General features: G+C 39.2%; 1 protein-coding gene across 1 annotated transcript in view; it reads right to left on the reverse strand.

The window, feature by feature from the left end:
* UGGT2 (UDP-glucose glycoprotein glucosyltransferase 2) overlaps positions 1–17,687 on the reverse strand; it is a gene marked incomplete at its 5' end in the record, with an annotated part of 518,844 nt that overhangs the window by 141,348 nt on the left and 359,809 nt on the right. Inside the window, 3 exons of the mRNA XM_089680491.1 lie at positions 25–104; positions 2,564–2,666; positions 9,427–9,522. Coding sequence (XP_089536617.1) covers positions 25–104; positions 2,564–2,666; positions 9,427–9,522 — 279 coding nt within the window. The remainder of the gene's footprint in view (positions 1–24; positions 105–2,563; positions 2,667–9,426; positions 9,523–17,687) is intronic.

Raw genomic sequence — 17,687 nt, forward strand, 5'->3', positions numbered from 1 at the left:
CTACAAAATACAAGTTTTTCCTACCTTTTCAAAGGCATTTCTGATAATTTCGCTTTGCAATTCAAGAACATAGTCAGCTTCATATTCATTAGTCGGGCAAGCACCTAAAAAGCACAAATAATATTTGCATACTGTAACAAAGAAACCGTGTCGCATACAATATTCACTATTTTAGTATTCCAGCACTGGTGTTCTAGGTTTAGTTCTCTGCAGTGGCATGGTCTGCTTGTAGTTTACGTACTCCTCCAGACACCAGAAATTATTACACAGGATGCAGATTCAGCCATTGACCTCTCAACACCATTGTGACTACAGTGATGTGAGGTCAGAGAGAAACCAGTGAGAGCTGCAGAGGCCAAAGAAATCAACATGGACAGAAAGATAAGTATGTACCTTTATTAAAAATATTTATTTATAGGTATAGCCTTGGACTAAGAAATGTTATAATGTGATGATAGCGTCTCTTAAAGTGAGGCTGTAATAAAGTTCTATTACAGATTTGGTAACTGCACTAAGTGGGTGAAGATAATGGTTTACTTTAAACACCAATCATGTTTTAGTCAAAAGTTTCTTATTTTTTTTTTTTATTTGCCTTGCACATATTTGGGTATTCGAATTAAAGTGTATTTTTACTTTGCAAAGCAAAACAGGTAACCCTGTGTTTAAAGGAAGAACAGGCTTTAATAATTTAGTATATTAAAGGACAAGTTCACCTTTAAGGTAAATAGTAAATGCACATTTTTGCAAGTAACAAAATATGCATTTTTTTCTTAGAAGCCTGGAAAGCTCTGCACCCACAATCAGTAAGGTACAAATATCAGGCTCCTGCAGACTGTCAATGTAGCTGTCGGCCCGCACATCTGACGCAGGCAGGCAGTTACTTCAGTTACTTTCAGTTACTTCAGTTCAGGAAACATCAATGGGCTACGAGGATCCTCACCAGCACCCTTGTAGTTCATTGAGAACTACAAGCTGTCAACCATAAAGGCTATCGGTACTTGTAGTCTATTCATTCGCCAACACGGCCACGCTCCTTTCAAATTGCGACAGCGGAAGTTACTAAAAATGGGTGCAACATGCAACATGATCCTAAAAGTGAACTTATCCTTCAACTCCAATGTTTTCTTAATACATAATTTTCATACTTTTGGTCCTCAATTATGTTTCTTAAACCAAACAGGGTGCATTGGGCAAAAAGAAACAAGAGATTGTGTTAATACTAATTTCATCTACACACTTGCTCACCATTCCTTGAACATCATCAGTTCATAAATAAAATCATACAAAAGCCAGCTCTAATATGTGCATTGACAACATGCTTTTGCTTGACTAGGCCTGTTGCACAAGGCCATAAAAATCAAGGTATGGTTCTACAGTTTAAAATACGTCTCCAGGACACAACAGATGTATTTTACGCTGTATGCCCATACGTTGTTCTTTATGGCAGTGGGCAACAGGTCTTAACCACTTGCCTACCGGGCACTTATATTCCCTTCCTGCCCAGGCCAATTTTCAGCTTTCAGCACTGTCGCACTTTGAATGACAGTTGCGCGGTCATTTGGCACTGTACCCATATGAAATTTTTATCTTTTTTTTTTAGACAGATAGAGCTTTCTTTTGGTGGTATTTAATCACCTCGGGGTTTTTATTTTTTTGCTAAACAAACCAAAAACCACTGAAAATTGTGAAAAAAACAAGTTTTTTCTTAGTTTTTGTTTTAAAATTTTGTAAATAAGTGATTTTTCTCCTTCACTGATATGCGCTAATGAGGCTGCAGTAATGGGCACTGATAGGTGGCACTGATAGGCGGCACTGACTGGCACTGATAGGCGGCACTGATAGTCGGCACTGACTGGCAGCACTGATAGGCGGCACTGACTGGCAGCACTGATAGGTGGCACTGACAGGTGGCACTGACTGGCAGCTCAGATGAGCACTGATATGTGGCATTGATGTGCACTGGTAGGCACAGATATGTGGCATTGATGGGCACTGGCAGCTGGCATTGATGGACACTGACAGGTGGCACTGCTGGGGCTACACTGATCATCAGGGCACACTGATCATCAGTGCCCTGATGATCAGTGTACATGTCCCCTCTGAGGAATGCCGATTACCGGCTCTCCTCTCGAGCAAATGCCGATAACCGGCATTTCCCTATTTACATGAGATCAGCTGTGATTGGACACAGCTGATTACATGACCGAGCCGAAACCTTCTGCTCCTTCCGTTGATCGGTGATCCGCTGTGTCTGAGGGACACAGCGCACCGCCGATCACCGCACACTCTCGGAGTCACGCATGCACGGTTAGAATGGGAAGATATCATGACGTCCTCCCAGAACGAGAGAACCGCCTTGCACCCATCATTGCCTTATATGGTGGGTGGGAGGTGGTTAAAGTACTTAATGTTTAACAAGTAAATCAAGCAGAACAAGGACAAAGTAAATGCACTAATTCATTCTCTAAATAATACTCTCTATGATTGAAGCTCTCTTGCCTAACACACAACTAATTCAACACAGGAGGGACAACAGAACGTTCTATGTACAGAATTCACTTACAATCAGGAAGTGTGACATTTGTTGTGCTTCTCTTGACAGAGGGTCAAGCACAGCAAATACATCGATAAAAGGGCCCTCCTCTTGGGGTTCAACTTTTATAAGACTGCGAAGAAATGAATAAGGCAGAATGTAAAGGTTACAGCCGTAGATAGAAATAATTTTCAACACTTTTCAGTTCACATGTAGACTTTAATACAGAGAGAACCCAGTATAAAAATGGCATCTAAACTTGGCAAATTATTTTACATATTATTTGCACACTGTATTAAATGGTACTCAGCAGAGCTAGCTGGATACAAATAGAAAACAAAAGTAAAAATACTATTGCACATTTTTTATTTTCATGAACAAAAGTGTTTCAGCACATTTTGTGGGGAATTCCTTTTCATTCCACTCCCTAAATCATATCTAGAAAATAAATATTGAAAGCTTAAATATTTCTACTCTAGTAACATTATAAATTCATAAAGGAAATAGAATATTTCTCTCACAGGTTACTAAACGCTCATGTAAAGCTGATAAGATAGGACATGAGGTACTATGAGGAGTTTCCAATGCAAGCAAACAAAAACCTGCTAAGAGCAAAACCTTTGAACCGTTTGGCCCTGTGCATGGCATAGGACCCCCCATAGATGTCATATTAACAGAATAATAATAAACTATATATTATACTATACAATAAAAATATAGTATAATAATAAACAGTTGGCCCTATTTGTATACTGGGTTGAATATGAAACTTTTAGAAGATGGTGCAGGAACCTTTGTAAAATGGTTTTGGAATCCTAACAAATTTAATGCCCTTCCCATCCTGTGCAGAATGAAGGCCAGAATCTTGGGTCTACAATGGGAGACTTGAAAAATTGAGCAAAAAGGAAGAACATGGTTTGCCACTAAATACATGTGTTATGGAGGTGCTGGGGACTTAGAAGAAAATTAGGACTTCAGAGGTGCTGGTCTAATGTTGAAGTATGGGAGGGCTTAAGCGCTCATGGTATCGCTCAATGCAGAACTTGCCATTGTATAGAATAAATTTAAAAAAAAAATCCATAGAAAAAAATCATCAATGCACATAACCAAGTCAAATAGAGGACTACAGCAGATTTCATCCTATTAAACCTACTTAACATAGCACATTTATCTGGATCACAGAAAAGTCTCCAGTAGGTTATAACTCCTGTCTGCTTCACAGGAATTTCAGTTCATCTTTAAATCATTTAAAAGTCCTGAACATCTGTACTATATCTCAGCACATTTTACAATGGAGAGGTGCTTTGCAAGGTCATTTATTATGCTTTTCTATTTTATGGCTAATTGCAAAGGTGTGTGGTGCCCTAGGCATAACAGATTATCCCAGAACACTTTGACCAGGAATATGTTCTACATAGGCTAAAATAAAAACTGAGGGTAATTGCACCAAAATCATATAGATAAAACGAAAGGCATTTGTAGAACAGTTTGAAAAATAGTTTGTATTATGAAGCTGGGTCAGGCTTATTCTAGTACATTAAAGGAATATAGCCTCACCAGAATCTAAGCACAGGTGCTCCTTTTGATGCCAACAGGTCATTTAAAGCATTCCTGTCACTTAAAGCTGAACTCAGCTTTAAGTGACAAAAATTTCATGCATAATCAGAACATCATTTTCATTTATCCTGGTGGCGTTTAAAGGAGAGTTTTACTTGCCTATTCTACTGTCCCACAAGCTTTGGCCCTGCCCTGGTATTGATGACTGGTCCCAAGTAGCTGATCCTCTTCTCCAGTTGAGTGGCTGCCCCTCTTGCTGACAGCATGACATGAAATTAAATGTATGTGATGTCACTGAGGGTGCCATGGAGAGCAGAAAAGTTCTCAATATCTCAATAGATCCTGAGTATATAGGGGTCACAACCGCATGACATATTTTTAGCAAGCAGACTCTAGTCCACATTTATCGGGAACCTGTGTTTATTGTAAAACTCCTATACCCCACACAGACATGTAAATCTGAAAACTAAAATTAGGTTAACACATTTCATAAATTCAAACACAATTTATAAACCGTGGAATAACTAATATACTAATTATGATTTTACATCCTGTTGTCAAACATTTCCCAACCTCTTACTACCACCTCTTTCTCACTATTTTTCACCAAGGTTGTCCTTCACAGTGATGGACCAAAGCGAGCCATTGGTGGAGGAGGGTCAATAATTACTTTAGGAACTGAAGTTGCTATTTTAATAACAGAGATTGGTCTCTTTATGAACTTTTTTTTTATTCAGCATGTTAGATTTCATTCATACTTGTTTTTCTAAACAAAGGAGAAGTCATCTTGTAAGAATAAAATACTTTTATGACTCCCAGTGTACTTTTTCTTGTGTTTAGATGCTCCTGCTTTAAAACAGGATTAGCCGCATTTAGTGTGTCTAATAGCACAGAATTAAATTTTCTCTAAACACAGCTAAACTGACTGCATTGAAACACACACTAATGCTCATTATGAATGGCACCATTAAAAATCATTATATGAATTTATATGCATTTCAAAATCTCCTCTAAACGCATAGAAATGCAGATTTGACACTGCCAGAGTGGATGAGACCTTAGGGGATTAGAAATAAACAAAAACAAACATGCTGCAATTTTAAATATCATTTACCTTACTTTATATGTCTGCTAATGTCAATCAAATCATGCTTTATTCAAGTTTTATTGGTTCAAGATGACATGCATATAGAATACCTTGTTTATTATCTAATGGTATGTAAAGGCCCTTTTTCAATTTTCTGCGTTTGTCTGTGTTCCCCATATTTGCCCTGGTAACCATTGTCACTGAGACTGAAAGTGATGGGAAATCCAGAGCAAGAGGTAAGGGAAAATCTTTAATTCACTTGATTAACCCTTTCCTACTCAAAAATAAAATTGGCTTCACATACAATAAATGACTAAGCAAGACTAAGAACCAAGACTGATGAAATACTTACCTTAGTTGGGAAAAATGTTCTTGTGCTGGATACTGAAATGCCAGATATAATGTCATGAGTCTCTGATGTATCAAAGGATAATCCAATCCGAACATTTGCTTACATGACCAAATCAATAGGCATTTGGTACACGGTTGATACAACAGTGATATCAGAGTAACCCCTTTCTTTCTCCTTCTAAGTTTGTCATGAGAGAATGAAAGTGTTGAACACTGGAAAACTAAAAGGGTTAACCGCTCATTTAGTCTAGGGGCACTGGCACACCTCTCGCTCCAGCAGTGAACTATCCCTTGGAGTCCTTATGTCCAGTGCATGACTGTGGTCCATTTGGTCACCCTGCATCGGTCATGACGATATCAAGAGTACCTTAGACCACTAGAGGACATGGTAGAGGAGATTGCAGTGACCGGTCTAGCAGCATGGAAGAGCTTGTTTCAGTGGAGGATCAGGAAGTAAAACTACTGCACCCAATTTCCCTAGACATAAATTAGCAGTTAACCTTTTCAGTGTGGACGCAGCCCCACTACAAGGGAGAACTTTTACGCTTTCCTGGAGTTCCTGAACCAGAACAGGAATGCAGAAAATTCATACCTAATCTGGTTTAGTGACCTAAACTTGCTGAATCAAGAAGGTCTGCATTACATCCATGCAACTACCATTTACAAAAGCAGAGAACAACATTGACAGCCTATGTTTATTTCATGACAGTTTTTCATTTTTTTACATTTAGATAAATGTGTGCATTAAATCCAATACATCTCAGTCTATGTGGTATGCATAGTGTGATAATTATTTTTTGTATTACCTGTACTTTCTTAGTGCTACATTTACCCATAGACCTTGTCACCATGAATAGAAAATTGTCGCTCTTCACAATGATCAAACAGAGAAATCTTTGTTCTCACTATATAAGACTCAAGTGGCAGAGAATCTGCAGTTTAATGTACTTTTTTTGACAGACAAATTTTGTAAAGAAAGAAGCAATTTGAAGTTCTGCTCAAAAAATCATATTTGTTTGCCATAAACCATAAATAACTTATGTTTACTTTTTTCATCTATTCAGAGCTAGAGAACGTGCATCTTTACTTGCACTCTTTGACAGATAAAATACTGAAGCGGTTCTGTTGCCAGCATCAAAAAACATTAACATGTTCTCCAAATATCTAGAATTTAGCTCGCAACATCTTTATGAGAATTTACTATTTAAAAAAAAAAAAAAAAAAAAAAAAAAAGGAGTGCATCAAAATAGGTTATATATGCTGTGATAATACCAGTTTAGGATTCTAGCCACTTGCACTCTAGAGGATTTACCCCCCTTCATGACCAAGCCATTTTTTGCATTACGGCGCTGCCTTATTTTGACAATTGCGCGGTCATGCAAGGCTGCACCCAAATTAAGTTTACGTCCTCCTTTTACCACAAATTGAGCTTTCTTGCAGTGGTATTTGATCGCCTGTGCGGTTTTTATTTTTTGCGCTATAAGCAAAAAAAGACAGACAATTTTAATAAATACACAATATTTTGGACTTTTTGCTATTAAACATGTCCAGTTTAAAAAAAAAAAAAAATCAGATTTAGTCATAAATTTAGGCCAAAATGTACTGCATGACATGTCTTTGCTAAAAGAATTTACAATATGTGTAAATTAATTGGTTTATGTGAAAGTTACAGCATTTACAAATGGCGGTATAGATAATGGGATCAGTAACTTTTAGCAGGAATACGGCAGACATTCTGACACTGGGGGGGAGACTAACTTGGTGTCACTGACATCTCCAGTGATACCAATACAGTGATCAGTGCTAAAAAAAAAAAGCACTGACACTATACTAATGACACTGGGCAAGAAGGGGTTAATGTGAGGGGCGATCAAAGGGTTAACTGTGTGCGCTTTACTAGGGAGCCGGAGGTGTTCTTCACTGTAAGCACACTGATTGGGATGGTTGTACTGTGCACAGCCATCCTGAGCAGTGTGCTCAAGCTGACAGGGAGGAAGATTCGTTGTAAACAAAATAATCTTCTTCCCCGTCGGAGATGCTCGGTAATCACCGGGTGCCAATGGGTAATTACTGGCTGGGACCCGGTGATTGACATCCGCGGCCGTGAATGGCAGCGTGGGTAGAACTCGTGCGCACCCCCTACCCTGAAATGCAAAATCACATATATATATATATATATACACGTGATTTTGTGCACAGGTGCCACCCTGTAGCAATATATCTGTTATAGGGTGGTCCTTAAGCGGTTCAGCTTATGTTTTCAAAAAAAGGACTTTTGTACTGACCATGAAATCATATTCTTGGAGTCCATTGAGGGACACAGGAAGGTTTTTACCCTTTAGTTATACTGCTCCCTAAATAAGGATTGCGCACTTGCAAACAAAATCCTGTTGGCCAGTCAAAGATAACTACTACCACCAGTAAGCTGTACCAAAGCATGATCATAAACACAGAGGGGTACCCCTCAATGGTCTCCTAGAAAAGGATTTTTTTATGGCGAGTACAAAATTCCTATTTTCTTTCTTTTCCATTGAAGGACAAAGAAAAACATCTTTGGATTTGCAAAAGCATCTGAATGGTGGGCAACACAGTAACAAATACCAACGGGCCCAATAGCAACAAGAACTGGGGATTTCCTAAAGCTTAAAGAGCCACCTGAAGGGCCTCAACCTTGTAGAAGAATGTGTGTACAGAAGACAAGTTGGCAGCTTGGCAAATCTGGCAAACAGCTGTTCGATACTGAAAGGCCCAAGAAGCACGCACAGATCTAGTAAGTGTGCCTCAACTGGAAAAGGTGGAACCCAATCATTGAGCTTGAATGATGACATGTCTGAGCCACCTAGTGCTGTGTGATCCACCTATCAAGCTTGTGCATGTTTACAAGCAGCCATAGATGGCTCACACAGTCCAGCAGTGCTAAATGCTTATAAACACATAGCCCCAGCAGCTAGATTGCAAAGTCCAACAGTGCTGAATGGTCTAGCTGTATGCCACTAAAGTGGAATTGTCTAACTGAACCCAGATCAGATAATCTTCAAGCAGGATAGTCCAATGCTGGAAAAAAAGCCAAATCTCCAATAGTTCCAGGATGTTAATCAGAGACTAAATGGCACCAATGGCCAAGTCCTATGTAACAGCAAGGTGCTCAAGAGTCCTCCCAAGCTCAAAAGACTGGCATCCATTGTGAGGATCTTCAAGATCCAAATAAAGGACTTTCCCGATTCTAGAGCCAGATTCCTGAGCCACAATGTCAGGAATAATCTGGTGTGAAATAAATTGTTCTGTCTGGGAACTTGAATGACCTCCCTCCTGCTGAGTGCTCCCATAGCAAGAAACTTGCTATGCGGGCACCTGAGCAGGTTCGCTCCTAAGCCGCTTCTGTCCATTCAGACACAGAACGTGGCACGGCCTTGCCCCTACTCTCTGCTTGTTGGATCAATGGTTGTGATTGACAGTAGAGGGAGCTAATTGCTTCCACTGCTGTCTCAGATAGTGAGGAGGAAGAGACCCTGAAAAGCTACTGCTCTTGTGCACAATTGCTGGATCGAAATGGGTCTCAGGTAAGTATTTGGGGGTTGCTGCACACAGGTGGTTTTTTACTTTCATGCATAGAATGCATGAAGATAAAAAAACCTTGAGCCTTTAGAACCATTTTAATAGTTACATAGTTACATTTGGATAATGCCTGGACATGCCATTTAACACTTCTCCAAGGGTGTATTAATACCTGAAATGCCTCTAGGAGGGATAAAATTTGCAAATATTGTCATAGTACAACATATAATATACCACACAACATAAGCTGAGAAAAGATAGATATGTTTGAAATTAAATATAGGACTCTTCTGTGCATGCTCTATACATTATTCTACACATTATATTTTAAACAAGTCCTTACCTATGTTTCTGTTTCACAAACTTTAAGTCTTGTCTTGACTCTCCTTTGGACATAGATGAGAGAAGAGAATCCACCTTCATAACCAAATCACTTGTACTACTTAAAAATATAAAAATGTGACATTTTTATTATAACACGTTGCAAATACCAGAAATATGGTCAAGTAACAAAGGCAAAAGCTATGCAACTACAATAATCTAAGGTCTTGTTCATAAGGGTGCACTTAAGCATTCCCCTGCGTGAGGGCCTAGTTTGCCCTTACCAAACAGGTGTTCTGTGCATCCGCATGCAGGCAGTCCTATTCATGTCAATTGGGATGTAGTGACTGCCCAAACACAGCTGCTGTTACCAATTAGACATTCTTGTGGGTGTGGGTGAGTGTCCTCGAATGCAGACAATGTGATTTTGAAGTAATGCCCCCTGCACCCACCTTGATGCAACATTGGGAGCAGAGGTTGTGTCTGTACAGCTGCTGCTTCCCGATTGACATGAATAGGACTGCCTGCCTGCGGATGTACAGAACACCTGTACATCCCATACAGGCAAACAAGGCCCCCACATGGGTGTACGGCTTAAGTATGCATGTATGAACAAGGCCTATTAGAGCTAAAACAAGTTGACAGTTTAACATAGATGTATTCAAAACTTTTAACGCATGCTGGAAAGCAGTCAGTAAACAAAACATGAAAATATCCACACAGAACCACCATTTTGAACACACATTGTCTTATACTGTATGTGTATAAAGCTATACATAACGATTTGTAAACCCAGTGTTTGTACTGGAACATAACAGCTTCCAGTTATATCTTTGTGTTGTCAACTAAAACAAAATGTATTGAATCCTAATAGCAATGGGCAAGTAGCATCCACCCGTCCTATGTGTGTCCTATGACAAGAACTCAGTAGTTTTACTTTTTCCCCCACTTTCAATTATGCAGAATATTTCTTACAAAACATTTAAGATAGTATTTAGAAAGTCACGGATCCTTGTATCATTACAGTTTTATCCAGAACCACCAGTAAACTGGCAGTGAAGCCTCAGGTAACAGTGCGAATTGTAAACTGTGTGTTCATTATGGCAGTGTCAAATAGGTTTATACAGTTTTGGCATTAAGAAATGCTTGGGAGGTCTTGGGCAACCTAGTATTGCCAAGAATTACACAAAATACCTGAAAAGTGGCATGTAATAGGAACTAAAGCATATTGGACTGTGCCCAAAATGCAAGGGTTAACTGCCTCTAGGGGAGAGAAGAGCCTTTACTTACCCGATCCCCCACTCTTCCAGTGGATGGCGGACTGTCCTTCAGCTTCTCACATCCAGTGCAGGGCTATGGACCCAGCACTAGTCTTCATCATGTCAGGACCTTAGACTGATGGAGTGTAGCAGAGAAGATGCTGTGGGGACCGAGTCCAGCAGTGAGAAACAGTGGAGGATTGGGTAAGTAAATCTGCTTTTCTGTGTCCCCTAGACCTGAATGAGCAATAAACCCTTGGAATGCAGAAAAGACCCACAGCAAGGGAAACTTTTTTGTTTCCTGGAGTTGGACTTTGAGTATGCAGAAGTAGGTGTACAATGTAGTTTATTCTATTTTTATTCTTTTATTCAGCCAAAATGTTTGATTGCTCTGTCGCCCCCTCCCCCCCTTAATTTGCTAAATCTCATCTGGTGTGTTCTTATTCCAACTTCTTGCTCATTGTAGTTTGCATTCTTCACATAATGACTTTTTTCTCATATCCTAGTGTCTTTCATAAGTTGAACCATTTTTTCAGGCATACTAATTGGAGGAGTCTGCTGCTATTTTGGAGACTGTCTGAATTGTTTTGGTCTTTTTAATCAGTTTTCTAACGTACATACTTACATAAAGAAGCAATTTATGAATCGCAGAGCATTACGTTTTGTGTGAAGAGGTGACTAAAGATTATAAAGATGATAATATGAAGTCCTCCTGAGCTTATATGGATTCTCCCTATCCCTAAACTGCTGGCACTAGTGCCTCAACCCCAAGGTGTATATGAATTCAAAAGAATATATGATAGTGCAGCGCTATGAATATTTACTAATTCCCTCCAAGACCGTGATAAAATCCTATATGCATCTATAGATATAAAAAAACATGACTCAGTGGTGACCTAGTATACCCACGTGAACCATAAATAAATTCCCTATCCCCCTCCAATCCACACTTGAGGGATCACTTAATTACAGATGAATGGTGCAAAACTATATGTGCATCCCTGTACAGGGATAAATTACTACGTGATAAGTGAGCCACACTTGACAACATAAAAAATCCACACTAAAATGCAAATACAAATCAGGACCCCCCCACATAAATGCTTAAATGAATATAGTCCAAAGAAACTATTAAATAGAAGATTTATATAGTTAGGACCACAGAATATCAGGGTATCGTGATGTGGCTCTGTGGCTTACGATTATTCCAAAGAGGAGATTAAGCGAGAGATCCCTACAGTGATACTGATAGGAGAAGAGAGCCACGTGGAACAGCAATTGGGAGATATTCACCACTACTGCTATGGTGCAATACATGAATTATAGTACCATTTGAGGAACAAAAGCTGGTTGAGCCTTTCAGAAGGCTTTATATGAGGTGAGCGCATATAGAGAATATAATAAGTCACCGGGAATTGCGATTTCACATTTTGGATTTGTCACTTTCATCACTAGAGACTGTTTTTTTGATCACTTTTTTATTTGATGTATATCACATCACAATGGACGTTTATCATCAATAGATTACACGGATAGAGATTATTTATAGTTTATATTATATATTTTTCTTGAGAGATATAATTTTTATATGTTTATTGGCAATTTAGGAGCGCGGCACTATCATTTAAATTGTTTTATGTTTTACGCACATTGTTTGAGTATGTGTTTGGTGCTGACGAACCTTGTTTAATTTAGGTAGTGGCTCACAAGTTATTTATTTTATATGTGCATCCATGTACAGGGATAAATTACTACAACGTGATAAGTAAACCACACTTGACAACATAAAAAATCCACACTAAAATGCAAATACAAATCAGGACCCCCCACATAAATGCTTAAATGAATATAGTCCAAAGAAACTATTAAATAGTGCTCCAAATATCAAAAAACATGCAGGTGGTATTGTGTAGGATATCCTGAAAAAGTCACGTGATTTAGAGTGAAGTAACGCATAGGTACGCGGGGAGGAACTTCCGGTACGTGGTGAGGTCACTTCCGGTGTGGGCGCCATCTTGGTGCACCCTATACCCATGCAGTACACCCATAGTGTGTGGTGAAAATCGATTGTTTTACTACTGAAATGTGAGTGGGCATTTTGATTCATATATTTGGCTATATTAAAACGTTATTACACCATGGAGGATCTCTTTGTTTTTTTACCTTGATCCTGTGTGGAGGGTAAGCGGTGTTGCTGATGCCAGTGGCTGGAGACCTTTAAGGAGGGGAGTAAGTGCCGCCATTGATGACACCGAGTGGGGTGATTGACCTACGAAGAGTATTACCTGTGAGGATTGTCGTGTGATCCTAAAAGCGAGCTGGCCCTTTGTGGTCACTGTAAGGAGGTGAGGGGACATTTTGGCCATTTGAGGATTTGCACCTGTGACGTGACCACGACTACACAATACCACCTGCATGTTTTTTGATATTTGGAGCACTATTTAATAGTTTCTTTGGACTATATTCATTTAAGCATTTATGTGGGGGTCCTGATTTGTATTTGTATTTTAGTGTGGATTTTTTATGTTGTCAAGTGTGGTTCACTTATCACGTAGTAATTTATCCCTGTACAGGGATGCACATATAGTTTTGCACTATTCATCTGTAATTAAGTTATCCCTCAAGTGTGGATTGCAGGGGGATTAGGAATTTATTTATGGTTCACGTGTGTATATTAGATCATCACTGTGTCACTTTTTTTATATGTATAGATCCATGTAGGATTTTATCACTGTCTTGGAGGGAATTAGTATATATTCATAGCGCCGCACTATCATCTATTCTTTTGAAAGATTATAAAGACATACAGTACCCTTTGAACTAAAATAAAATGGTCTTTGCTACTACAACAGACATGCACAATGACAACCTTTCTTGGCAAAGTATTAATGTGCTATTTTACTTGTCAATGAAATGTTAAATGTGAGGTTATTCAATGTATAGGTAATATTTAAAATGGTCCTATACTTAAATGTTAAGAGTGTTTTCATTTGTGCGTCCGAATTGGGAAAACACCTACTATTTAATATTTGCTGCTTACATTTTTCTTGCTTTTTTCTAAAAATTCTAAAACTTAAGGTTTTCTTATATTAATGTTAAAGTGGTTGCAAATTCTTTTTCTTTTTTAATAACAAACGCTAACAGGTTTATACTTAACTGCTCTGTGCAATGGAATTGCACAAAGCGGCCCCGAAGCTCCCCTGCCAGTGCTCCAGGCTCCTCCCCTCTGCCAAGTGCTTCCATAGAAATCCACTTTTTATGAGGACACTCCTGCTAGTTCTCCTCTGAGCCTCACTGTCTGTGTCTATTTACACAGACAGCGGGACACCCCCGATTGCCTCAGCAAAGTTAGTGTGACCAGGAAAAAGAGGAGAGAGAAGAGCTGCAGACATGCACAGCGCTGGATAGAATAGGCTACTAATACCTAAACATTTATTACCATAATGCAAGGAATGTTGGCTATAACCATTTTAAGGTGGGGGCTGGTGAGTTAAAGCTGATCTCCAGGTTTTAGTGAACTTTAAAATTTTTTGTTTGGACCAAGCTGGTCCAAACTATTTTTTCACTAACAGATACAGCTACTGTGTGCGCTGTAAATAGCCTCAGTTACTTTGAGTATACAGAACTGTGCTTTGGCAGTGGAATGGGGACTTACCATCCCACTCCTGTAATGAAATTGAGTAGGGATGAGTGCTGTGCAGCTATTCATGGAAGCCTTTGTATTTTTTGAATGGATACGAAGCTTCCTCTGATTGGCTGAGGCAGAGTCTTAGGCAACTGACATCATGATCTCCACCTCGGCCAATCAGAGGAAGCTTTGTATTCATTCATAGAATACAAAGCCTCCTGTGAATGGTTGAGAAGTGCTCAGGCCAACTCGATTTTTTTCTGGGAACAGGATGGGAAGTTTGCATCTTGCTGCCAGAACACAGCCGTCTGCTGTACGTAGCTGAAGCTACTTTCAGTTTGTACACAGCACACAGCCGCTCCATGTATTAGTGAAGAAAATTGTTTGTTTGGACCAGCTTGGCCTAAACAAACTATTTAAAGTTCTCTAAAACATGGAGATTCACTTTACGGTTTATAACAACTAACCCTGTTTGTCCTGTGATGGCAGTTATGAGTTGTAAACCAGATTTGAACACCGTCTGTCCTAAGCATTAAAGATTTCAGGGTTTGGGTTCTGAATTGTATGTCAAGGAGAGAAAACCCAGCCTGTCCTCACTTTAAATTTTAAACCATTCAGAGTAACTTGCAGTCTTGCTCAAAAGCCTGCTCCACATTAACTAGAATGGTAAAAAAATAAAAAAAATTTAAAAAAATTATTTTTAGATATGCTGTGTGAATGGGGACACAAACATAGTGGGGTTTTCCAAAATTTTACTGCAAAAGTGGAACTACACTTCAAGGCTATGTTAAGATAGAACTGGATAAAAAAGAAAAATATAGGGACTTGCTGTTCCTGGAGAAAATGCTACTCCAGGTTCCAGTGCTGGTCACATAATTAAAAATGGTAGCAGCTTGTACTACCATCAATCAGCTATTTGAAGTGAGCTGAGAGGTACCTCCAAACCTTTCACTACACTTGTGCTTTCTCAATTATTTTTTTTTTCAAGAGTGATACAAACAAGCCCTGAAAGCCCTTTGAAGTAAATTGTTTTTGAAGCTGAGCTTCATCACAGTAGAAAAAAACAAGTAGCTATGGTGGTTAGCTTAAGACCTACTTAGTATCTGCAATAAACCAGCTAAAACGCAGTGGTATGAGTTACATAGGCTGGTTGAAAAAAAGTCCATCTAGTTCAACCAACAAGGGGATACTTCTCATCTTACCATTGGGACTCTCCCTGCTCTCTATCCCACCTGTTAGTAGTAGTCTGGCAGTTTAGGTACTATTGCATACAAGCTGGTGTGCAAATTGTGTTGTTATTGGCACCATTCATATTGTACCTCCTCAGACTCTGTCTGTTGTTGACACTGTCATCAAGACAGACGTACCAGGTCTGTGTTTCCATCTTAGGTTTAGATAAAACCCGTCATAGATGGAGCAATTTTATTTCATTTAGCAGGAAAGAAAATAGCTAGAGTCCCCCATTAACACCGACTGTGTTGATGGGGGAATCCTTCCCACAGAACCATTGTGTTCTCTCAGCAGGGGAAGCCATCCGTGCAAGGAGAACACAGTGATTGCTGTTAGCAGCTATAATAGCCACTAGCAATAATCTCATGTAACATCCGACAGGCTGGTTGTACCAAAGTTGATCGAGCGATCAACAAGGGTACATTTAGCCTGCCCCCATACATGGTTTGAATCTTGGCAGGCTCCTGCTGAACCAGCCACGATCTGAACCGTCTATGGCCAGCTAAAAATATATGTTTACTGTGGAACCACTAAGTGTACAGTGTATTGACATTCCACTTAGCTTTGAAAGTAGTGTTGTGTTTCCTGTACCTCTTTTTATGCCTACATACCATTGTCTCTTCCTAATGTTGTGTATTAAATTGAAAACTCTTTGGAAAAAAAAAAAAAAACAACATGCCTCTTCAGGCACTGGCGGGATCAGATGTGTAGCTAAATATCTGTCATGTGTAACTGCAAAAATAATAATATAGCGAGTGCTCTTTTGATAATCAGAAAGCAGCTTGCATAAGAGCAACCTCTAAAAAGAGGTTATGCAGCGCTCATAATAAAGTGCAATCATGACCTACCATGTGCAATCTTGTATACTAAAATATTAAGCATGACTATGGTGTCTTATATGAAGACAATGGTGAGTATATTGTGACATCATAAAATGGTGACATAGATATAACCAATCAATTCCATATGAATAAAAAGTCTATATAATCATCAAGATATTTCAATGGTTGTCACGGCAGGTTTCAAAGCACAGCCAGCATAGGAAAAAGGAGCTTTCAAGATAGATTCTAGCCTCCTGTTGGCTGGGTCCTAAAAAGCTAGACAAGTTAGATGTTTACTAAGACAGAAGATCACTGCATACACTGTGGGCATACTGCCCTCCTATAAAAATGATCCACCATATACACAGCGTTTCCTCTTGGCTTTACGGTGTTGCACTTGTGCCCCTTCTAGGCTGTGCTTCCCTTACTCCTCCTTCTGGAAGCCCTTCCTTTAAACATTTTAAAGGTAATATTGTAGCAACTTGGCTGCCAATACCCAATTATGCAAGCATGAAGCTATGTAATCATGCATTTATGCAGATATGAGGGTATGCAGGTACGCAGTTATGCAAGTATGCAGGTACAATGTTATACAGATATCCAGTTATTAGCAGTACTTATCAGTAAAATGGTAAACGAGCGTTAGAAATGTATAAATAGCAGCTGGCATAAAAAGGTTAAACCTCCAACCCTCATAAACAGTAATATCCAACAATGCAGCGCTCAGATAAAATGGTCTATAAAATTCATCACGTAAATATATAAGTACATAAATGTATAAGGTATTTATAAACGCATGTGAAATGAGCTAGTGCTCAGTCCCGTATGAAAACCCATGAAAAATGATCATCTTAGAATGTTAAGAAGTGTCATATAAGGGTGCAAATTTGCGTCTAAAGGGCGCAAAATGGTGTATCGGTGACATACAAATCTTCAAAAAGGTGCAGATCTGTGCGTCAGGTGCATATGGGAAAGAGAGTAAGTTGCACTAACCAGACAGCGCAAATTATAGCACTTTTGAGTAATCAAGACCACTCCTATTCATCATCATCCTGGAATACACGGAACCCATCTGGCAACAGGTCTGCACACAGTCTCTTCTCCACTGACACTCTCCAGATCACGGGAAAGATTCCACCTCACTCTTACGCACCCAATGGTAAGCATTTAAAGGGATCCACCTTAGTGGCTCAAAATAAATGAGGCAGAAAAGAAAGTGCTATATAGTGCAGTAAGTTTATTGAATCAGCAGAAAAACCATAACTTTGAACATAATGAACTCACATCTGGACCATAGGAATGCAGCTATGGTGTACAGGAATGCAAACCCAAATCCAAGATGGCC

Source organism: Staurois parvus, unplaced genomic scaffold (genome assembly GCF_062004578.1).
Source record: "Staurois parvus isolate SC_StPar_1 unplaced genomic scaffold, SC_StPar_1.0 ptg000243l, whole genome shotgun sequence".
In the NCBI taxonomy this organism is placed as follows: Eukaryota; Metazoa; Chordata; class Amphibia; order Anura; family Ranidae; genus Staurois; species Staurois parvus.